The sequence below is a fragment of the Oryzias latipes genome, chromosome 15, assembly GCF_053564925.1.
Source record: "Oryzias latipes strain Hd-rR chromosome 15, Olatipes_Hd-rR_3.1".
Lineage (NCBI taxonomy): Eukaryota > Metazoa > Chordata > Actinopteri > Beloniformes > Adrianichthyidae > Oryzias > Oryzias latipes.
In genome coordinates this window covers 16,536,330-16,546,293 of record NC_136251.1, presented here as the reverse complement: position 1 = coordinate 16,546,293, position 9,964 = coordinate 16,536,330, and the positions used below count along the sequence as shown (strand labels likewise).

Sequence of the window (9,964 nt, the reverse complement as noted above, 5' to 3'; positions counted from 1 at the left end):
CAGTGCACTTTCTTTTTTGTTTACAGTTGAACACCTTTCTCTCGCAGTTCACTGACTTAACACTAATAAATTATTTTCTGAAATGTAGATTTGTTTGCATGATCAACTTCTTCCTGAATTCAACTTCTTTGTCTATTATTCTTTCTTTATTTATTTGTCTTGTAAAATATCTTCTCAGTCACTGTACTTCCAACTGTGCTTGCATTTCTTTCAGACTTGTCCCTTTTAAACTTGTTCAACTCTCTTGGTTGGAGAGTGTGCTCCTGCTCACATCCACTTGCAACAATTTGCCATATTGTCTATGACAGGACGTGGAAACCGGCCATTATGGCACCAATCCCAGAGCAAGGACTGCTCAGAGGCTTTGAAGCATGACTGCACAGAACCACGACCACAGCAAGCCTCAACAAGATACTTCTTAACAACATTCATGCTCACACCTTTGACAATGGAGCGTCTGAAGCGCTGACAATACTTGGCATGAAGGGAAAAGTTTGAGTCAGAGAATACAGCATGTCTTGTTCCAACACAAGCTTCAATAGTGTGTATGCATCTTTAATTCCACACAGAGCAGTTTTAATTAGTTATTACAGACTATAAAAGGGATGGTCACAGTGCTGACGCTTCTTGACATTTTGAAAGTTACAGTAAAGGAGCAAAGTTCCACATCCTTGGATCAAAATTCACAAAAGCTATACGGAAATCATGTGTTGCACTTACATTGCAAACATTATATTATAAATGGACCATTTGCAACATCGGGCTCAGCATGGATTTGCTTTAATTTCTTTTCAGCAACCGAGCATCTTCTTTCTTTTTGTTGTTTATTTATTTTTACCTAAACTCCTTCTTATTACCTTTCCTTTATTAATTCTTTGAACCACATGCTCTAATCTGCTCTTCTTTTTTAGCATCAAAATGTTAGCAGCTCAGTTCACATCAGATTATTGCTCTGAAATGTAACGTTCAGCCTAATTTCTCTGTTAGCTCAGTTTGTGATCACAATAAACAGGATAATACTAGATGACAAGGACATGCCCCTAAACTGCTGCCAAAACCTGACAGCCTGCTGGTGACCAACCGTTCATTAACACTGCCAATCATGTGATGGAATTTACATTTATGTTCCCCATAAAATCTTTCAGAAACCAACTAAAGAGCTGGTCAACCAAGGACACTAACACCAGATATTTACAATAGCTGTGTAATAAAAGTGGAACAAAATATTAACAACAAAAATGTCTTTGTGCTGCTGCCAAATATCATATTATCCAAAAAAGGACAATGGGCTGATCACATTTTGCTGCTTTCAGTTGTAATACATAATGGCTCCTGGTGGTGGCAGTAAACACAAATAAAAATGCTGCCACATTAAATTTGAATGATTTCTGAAATATTCCGGACACCCAGCAAAGACTCTTATATTTTATATAGTTATAGTATTACAAGTATCCCACATTATGTGATGAAATGTGATTTGAACTCTCCTAATGTGCATATAATAACCTGGGTAATTCAATACAGGAGAGGATAAAAAGCTTTGCTTTCTATTTTTTATTGTGAAAAAGGGGACTAGTTTGGAGCTAAAACTAGTTCAGGAGACCTCAAGTCGTTCTGCTTCATGTCTTGCTTTAACTAACATTCTTACTTGAACCACATTTCCAGTAAATTGTAAGTTTGATTCAGTTTTGCACAGTTTATTGTTAAATGTTGTGGGAGAAAAAACAATAGATATTTCTGGTGCAGTTTTATTGGAGTACAAAGAAAAGATGTATAGTAGAGTTAAGGTGGAGCTTGCAGTGTGAAAAAACCTGCCATTTGCCAAACATTAAAGCCAATGCTTAGGTCAAGCACAGCCTTGTGTTTTATTCAAGTCATTCAAGTTCATGAAGTTTGAAAAATGCCCTCTTCCCAATCAGGTTTCTCAATATTTTCATTATTTGGACTAAAACAACGTTTCACAATGATAAATGTGAAAAATATTTATGAAAGTTGATTGCCAGCGGAAAAAAAAATACTGGATAAGTGCCTTTTCTGCAGGTTTTAACTGGCAAAAACAACAAAAAAGAGGCAGCTGATTCTCATATCCACAGGTTCGCTGCTTTATTTTGTTTAATCATTTTGTGAAATCATTGTCAGTGTGTTGTTGATCTTTTTTAAAGTAATTCTTTCCCACAGTTCGACATTAAAAGTTGAAAAATAATAACTATATATTAACAGTTCAAACCACAGCATTTTGGAGATGCTAGGCATTATTAAAATCACTTGGAAAAAGAATAACCAGATGATGGGATCATTTTGAGAGCTCAGACATTGAAACGTAAGTAGCTCCTGCTTTAATACTGCAAAGTGAACCATAAAGAGGTCAAAGGACCACCACACACTGTGCCAAAACCCAAACGTTAGGTTCAATGTGGAAATTTAACAATACTGCAATCCGAACTACAACGACTGTGCAGAAAACTACACAAGCACATTCAAAAAGTGTTCGCAAGAGTTCAGCTCCAGCTTGTCGGCATTTGCATCAACAAAGTGTGTGCCTTTACATCATCTTAGTCTACGTGTTGTTCTGCTCGTCAGTTGCTGGTCATACAAAAAAAGAAAAGATTACTTAATAAATAACATTTAAAAAAAACGCATCCACCCTTTGAGGCAAATCTTCAGCTCACTCAGCACAATGATAGGCTATAGATATAAAGATGTTTGAGGTACGACAAGTGTTAACAATTGTTACAAAACAGCAAAAACACTCAAACACACATTATTCTTTACATGTTGATAGTTTTCATGTTTTTTTTCTGTTATAAGAGGTCCACTTGGTGTTCTCTGAAGAGAATAAGTGTTCTACATGTTAAAGTATCATCACTGTGACAGCAGAACGTGGACGCTTTTAGTGTTGCAACCACATTAGAGTCACATAAAACTCCTCCATTCCTTTTCTCTTGGCACAAAATTAAATTAAAAAAGCAGCTGTAAAGGTGAAGAATTTCATTGTGTTTTAGAATCGGAGTAAAACATCTGCAAAGAAAATTTTGTCCAGTGTTCTTTTGTCCACGTTTGCCTTTGATTGACAAAGTTTTCTTAGGATGACCACTTGAACTTTGAGAAACATCTCTGGCCGTATCCTAAACTAGAACCAGCTCAAGAACCTTGGACCATATTTGGCCCTCATTATATCTGCCAGTGCAATGACTGAACCATTTGTGCCAAAGGTAGATCAGTTTTTCAAAAATGGGTCTGAGGTGAAGCAGACTGTGGCTTCAGCTGCACCAAATCTTTACGTTGTTGGAGTTCCACTTGGTTGCAGGAGTCAACAGCAGCTCCGTCCTTCATTAAACTCTCAGTCCTTGCTTATGCATTTTAATGCATCCACTCAGTAGCGTCCTTCCTCTTCTCGCTGTGGCATTCATCATATATGTTCAGGAAAATAATCAGTTTGGCAGCGCCAGTCTTTGCGCCGCACTCTGAGGTTGACTAACTGTTTTCCCATCATTGATGATTGACAGCTTCACACTTCAGCATCTGGCTTCTCCACTAGTTTCAGAGCCTCATGCATGCCAGCTGCCGACAGCTTGCGATTAATGTTTCTGTAGCGGCATCTCAGCAGGTTGCTATAGGTGGTCCTCAGATCCCGGTTGAAAAAAGCATAAATGAAAGGATTAATGAGGGAGTTGGCATAACCGAGCCACAGCAGAGTTCTTTCCAACCAGAGCGGCACACAGCTGCACTCCACGCCGCATATGAACGGCCGAGCAGTGGACACCAGGAAGAAAGGCAGCCAGCAGAAGGTGAAGGCGCCCACCACAATGCCTAGAGTGGCTGCAGCCTTCTGCTCTCGTTTAAAGATAGACTGGTTTTTCCTCTTTCGCCGCTGGTGATGCTCACCACTCTTAAGTAGACGGGAGACTCTCGTGCTGCACTCCTCCTCCACCTCTCGCTGGAGCTTCAACGCAGCTGCCACACAGTCTAAGCTCTCCTCTTCCTCCAGTTCCCCCTCTGGCTCAGCCTCTGTCCCTTCCACACTTCCCGTTTCTCCTGACTCAGATAGCTGAAGAGCTTTGTGTCCTCCCCTTCCCTCTCTGTGGGTCGCTGCAGCCTGGGAGTCCCCTAATCTGGGAAACCCAGTGATGGTGTGTTTGGCTGCACTGAGTTTGGCTGCTCTGAAGATCCTGTAGTACATGATTAGCATCACCGACATGGGGATGTAGAACGCCACAGCTGTGGAGTAGACTGTGTAGCCGAAGTCCTGACTGATGAGGCAGACTCTGCCATCGTTGACGTTCTGGGCCCAGCCGAAAAGAGGAGGGAGGGTGATGGATGCAGAAAGCAGCCACACCGACAAAACCATCTTGGCCATGCAGCAGCCGTTTTGCCGGACAGGGTATGTCAGCGGCTTTGTGATCCCCAGATACCTGCAGAAACATTCAGCCAGATATCAGTGCGAGGCTAATGTATTACACACACACACACAAAAAAAAAAACTAATTCATTTGTATCATTTAAATTGACTTTTGTATTAAATTTTGGACTCTGGGCGAGGTGCCCTGGGGCAAAGAGCTTAACCAAGGCCTGTGGTTGCCATATGCAACTCCAGATGGAAACTGGGCGATTTTATGAATGAAACTCTCTAATGAGAAGGACCATATGTCTTGAGCAGACGATGGAGTACAGACTAAAGCTTACGGCCACAGTTTTTGACCACAGGCAGCCACAGTAATCTGTGTTATCCCCACGCAGACAAAAACCTCACCTCAGACAGCACAGAATGTCATCCAACAACAGCTCTGGATAAGCTCTGATATTCTAAAACACTAAAAGCAACCTTATGAAAAATAAAATAGCCAAATAATTAATTTAGATTTAAATAAAAAATAGATGTTATGAGTTATTTGCAGTCCTTTGTTAGACTATGGTTTGAAATTTATGAATGTGCAACCATAAAAGAATCCAGTGATGCTATGCTAAGAGGTCAATCAGATTCTCCACTTCTCAGAGAGTGACCTTGAAGGAGACCCTGAACAAAGGAGAGCCATCCCACAACTGACAAATAAAACAGAAAAAAAGAAGATAAATGCAGGTTTACTGTTGGGTGTCAGAAGGAGGACTATACTATTTTGGAATTGAATTCTTCACATTGATCCAAAAGTTTAATAAATTATGTGAAAAAAGTTTTCTGAATTCTTTAAATCAACATTTCCACTCCAATTTCGGGGAAGATTCCAGCTTTAGGATGAATAAAACTTCTCACCTGTCAATGCTGATTACGCACAGACTCATGATGGACGCGGTGCAGCACATCACATCCATGGCGATGAAAACGTTACAGAAGAACTGCCCAAAGACCCACTGACCGCCGATCAGGTCCGTGATGCTTACGAACGGCATCACGGCCAAAGCCACCGACAAGTCCGCCACGGCCAGTGAAACGATCAGGTAGTTGGATGGCTGGCGCAGTTTCTTCACAAAACACACCGAGATGACCACCAGCATGTTCCCGCAGATAGTGGAGAGCGTGAGCATGGTGAGGACTCCGCCTATCAGGACCTTCTCCACCCGGCCGTAGCTCAGAATCTGCTCTCCGCAGCGCGTCCCGTTCGTCTCCATGACCTGTGGCTGACTGGAGGTGGATGGAGAAGTCGCTGCTGCCGCTGCTGCCGCAGCCTCTGCGGCGCCCTGCGCAATCTTCAGCAGCCGGGGCGCAAGAGCCTCAGAGATCATGGTGTTGGTGGATCCTCTCAGATCTCCGTCACCGACTTTGTCGTCTATCATGAAGGACGACCTCATGTTCCCACTACCAAAAGTTCCGTTACTCGCTCCCACAACCACCATCCTGCTGTCCTCTGTGTCTTTTCATCCATGGACTTGGAGAGACGTCCGGAGCTGGCATGGGCGCGCGCAGATGAACCAGGATTTGAGTAAATGAGTTGTAAATATCTTTCACCCTTAGATTCAGAGTTTAGATACCCTCTTTATCCTCATATGAAGCCTTAGTTGCTCTGTTTAGGAGCAAACTGCTCTTCGTAACGCACGTGGCACGCCGCGAGCACATTCTCAAAATACATGACCTATAAATTAAAATGTGGTTTCTTGTCTGCTGTGGCATTCCTGCTTAGCATCCTGTCCTTGGATGAAGCGAGACGGAAACTTGAAACCCGCCTTTCGCGCACTTATATCACAACAGTGCGCGTATGACGTCAAAAGATGCTTTAAAGTATGGACGACTGATTCTTTCATATTGAGCTACCAAGTCAATCTGCTTTTTTTTAAATTCATTTGAGCTCACTTTGGGCAGAAACTACGCACGGATGACCGTGCGTAATTGCGCAGAGGAACTGTTCTGCGCTTTTATTTGCCCGTTTTTGTGCTCTTATTCCTTTTCATTTTAACACAAGAGACACAAAAATGAAGATCAATTTCTGAAGTTAATTGATGAAGTCCAATTTCGACTTAGAGATGATTTCCATAATTAAGCTTTTAATTGGAATCTGGAAGGTTTTAGACTTGAGAAATTTCGCGTAATAAAGATAAGGCATATTTGAAATTTGGTTGAGCCTTTATATAATCGAGGAAGACCAGCGGGAGTGTTGCCACAACCCTCCACACAGGCACACACTTTCACCCACACACACGTGTGTGCACACTCAAACCCACCGTACAAACCCCATCAAACCTCTTTCAATCATGATCCCAGCTCTGCTTTGACCTGACTCCTGTCAGATATATAGCAATGAGGATTGGGGGCCTGACCTATAATTCAGCCTTCTACACCTTTTCTTCTCTCCTAAATCTGAGCCCAATTACTTTTGGGAACTCCAACACCAGGATCTATTGCCAAAGCGGTAGATGGATTAAGGTAGTACCACCCTCAAGCGGTCAATGGCTGTTACTGCATACCGATCGTCGCACAAGCAAATGATTCCCTTCATTTCAGTTGAAAATTTTGTGCCAGCCAAAAATAAAAAATAAAAACAAATGTTAATATAGATTAATTAATATAATCATGGCCCTTTATTTAGTGTTCCTATACCTAGAAAAATACAAGAATATTGTATTATTACATTTTTGAAGTTGGCAGATAAATTACTTTATCCAAGACCAAGTTTTAAAACACAGGAAATAGTTGGTAAGAAAGTGTTTGTGTGTGTGTTTTTTTATTGTGCTGTTTGAGTGTGTGCGTTTGTAAATTAGATCTAATTTTGGGTTTGCTTTTGACAATATTCAAAGCACTTTCTTCCTAATTTGTGTATGTATTGATGTTTTAAAGCATAGATTCACAAATGCAAATCTTCATCACACAATTCTCATCAAATCACATACTTAGAAAGATTGCAGGAAAAAGACACATATATTGTAACCTTTCATTTTTAGAGTTAGGAGTACAGAGTACAATCAAACAAATAAAATAAAAACAAAACTAAACTAATTGTTTATTAGTAAGTCTATTACTAAAAGTAATAGAAGTAAAATGACAAAAAATCTGCAAGACAAAAAAAAATATACAGAAATTTAACACTTTCCAATAAGTACTATATTATATATTTCTTTAAACTGATAAATATTTATAAAATGCCTATGCATTCTGGATTTCGAGTCTACGACATTCTGTATATTTATATTTACTTTTCATGTTCAATGCATTTTTTTAAAGTGTGGAAACATCTGGTTCATTTTGATATGAATCTATTTTTGCTTTGAAAACATTACACCTTTATCTCACAAACTTTTTTTTTAAACAAATAATTTGTTTTTAATATTACTCATTAGGAGGTTCCCTGTTATCAATCTCATGCACACAACTGTTAATAATTGTGTTTTTCCCAGTGTTTGACAGAATAACCAGATGCAACAATACATCAAAAGAAAATAACCTTTTTTTATTTTTTATAATTTTCTTCAAGAGAGCCCATGTTTTTTTTTTCTGCATCCTGTGAATGGTTATGATACACAAGGGCTGTACATGTTTAGCATGTTCGGAAAAATGTGGTTGCAATTGTCTTTATGGGTTAAGAGAACAACTACCAGCCTGTTTTTTTTTCCTCCAGTGAAAGTAAAAAGTTGGATATCCACACAAGAGACAATATTTTGTACATTTTAAAACCTGAAGTTATATGAGGAAGTAAGAAAAAAATATATATATGTAAATAATATATGAGCTATATAAAAACACCATCATATTGTATTCACTCTGCAATTTGGGGCACTTTCAAACCCGGATATTCATTTGAAGCTTGGCTTTTGTGCAGTTCTATAATAGACAGCTGTCCTCTCTGATTATCTTTCCAAAAATCTCACTCATTTCCTAATTAAAGTCATGCTCGAACAGTGGCTGACTCCTTTTTATCCATCTCATCTCTGTGCAGACTTCCCTCTGTTGATGTCCCAACCTTCGTGCATTTTTAATGTCATGTTCTATTTGTTACTTCCTTGTTTTGTTACCCTGTCTAGTAATATAAAATAATGTGTACAAATACGCGTGGGAGGGGGATTGCATATTAATGGGGAAATTAAACAATAGGTATAATTAATTTCTCTTCTTTAAGCATTTTTATAGTTAGGCTTTTGTCGTACACATAATACGAATTTTTGATTGCTTATGTGAAAACAGTCAGTTTTAAAACATCTATGGGTGTAGATCATACAGTAAAATTCTGCCACCAAAACTCCTATTCCACAAAATGATGTACGAACATGCCATAATTTATTATATGAGGTTTTGTTCTTTAAAAACGCTCACTTTTTTTTTTTTTTTATTTCTGGTTAAAAAGTCTAAGTTGAAGAAAAAATGCATTTTTTGCTACCCCTCTCAGGAGTCAAACTGCAAATTACTACACCATATGCAATATTGCTTCCGTCGTATAGCAGATGCCATTTTTGACCAAATCGTCTGCATTTTACAGAGTCAGAACAAGCACATAGAAACCATGGAAAGTTGCCTGTGTGGTTGCAGGAACTTGCAGCCCCTAGTCCTCTATCCAAGGACTAACCCGCCTGAATCTGTCTTAGCTTTTGACATAAGATTAAAGCAGGCATGTCTGGGGTGGCACAACAGTATACCGTAACTTAAAGGAAAGTTGGGTTGGGGTGGGGGGGCAATAAATAAAATTGATATGTTTGTCTGTTTAAGATGGAACAGTCAGATGAGATGATATTTCTGAACTAATGTCAGCTTAATGGAAAGGAACTAAATTATATTCCAGCCCCAACACAGCATCACTAATGAAATTAGTATACGACCTTATAAATCTGACAACGCATAAAATGTCAGTGTTTGCACCAGCAAAAATGTGGATACACGTTCAATGATCAGGATCAAGGGATCAAGGGCATAACAGTTGTAAAAAACAAAAACAAAAAACAGAGTACTGAGGACAGTCTGGACAATCAGAAACAAAAATAACATCAATATTGGCATTTACAATTGGAATTGTATATAAATGGCTTTTATTTTTATTTTGAGACCGTCTGATAGCTGTGGGGAGGAATAAACAACAGTGGCTCTATTTCTTATGATGGGGGTGTGACAGTCTGTTGTAGAATATGTTGCTCAGCCTCCACGGTATGGTGAAGGAGCTAGAAGAGACTATCCATGAAGGATGACGGTTTCACCAGCATCCTTCTTCCTGCTAACTCCTCTCTGGTGTCCAGTGTGCAGACCAGGACAGGCAGCTCTCTTAAATAACTTTTAATTTCTCTTCCTGTCCCTTTTACTGCCCCCCATCCCCAACACACACATACTGGAGTGTTTAGAATTCCTGAAAGACATCATGGTCAACTTCTAATTTAATCACAATGACTGAATACAGTATTGTTAGTTAGGGTGAATATAGAGAAGTTGGTGTATTTCAATGTGGGTGTCTGTCTGTTAAGTGATAAAATAAACCAAATTTCTCTTTTGTTCATCTTTCGCTATGCTATCTGTGCTTGTAAGTAACTGGAATAGAGGCCCCTCATTGAAATCAAGATA

At 39.4% G+C, this 9,964-nt stretch overlaps 1 protein-coding gene across 1 annotated transcript; it reads right to left on the bottom strand.

Annotated features, from left to right (window-relative positions):
- Window positions 1-555: 555 nt before the first annotated feature.
- On the bottom strand, window positions 556-6,163 carry LOC101173573 (5-hydroxytryptamine receptor 7). Its single transcript, XM_011484254.4, has 2 exons — window positions 5,249-6,163; window positions 556-4,412 (listed from the first exon to the last, which is right to left on the bottom strand). Exons 1-2 carry the CDS (start codon window positions 5,827-5,829, stop codon window positions 3,509-3,511), a joined length of 1,485 nt encoding a protein of 494 aa, XP_011482556.1. The 5' UTR covers window positions 5,830-6,163; the 3' UTR covers window positions 556-3,508.
- Window positions 6,164-9,964: the final 3,801 nt, after the last annotated feature.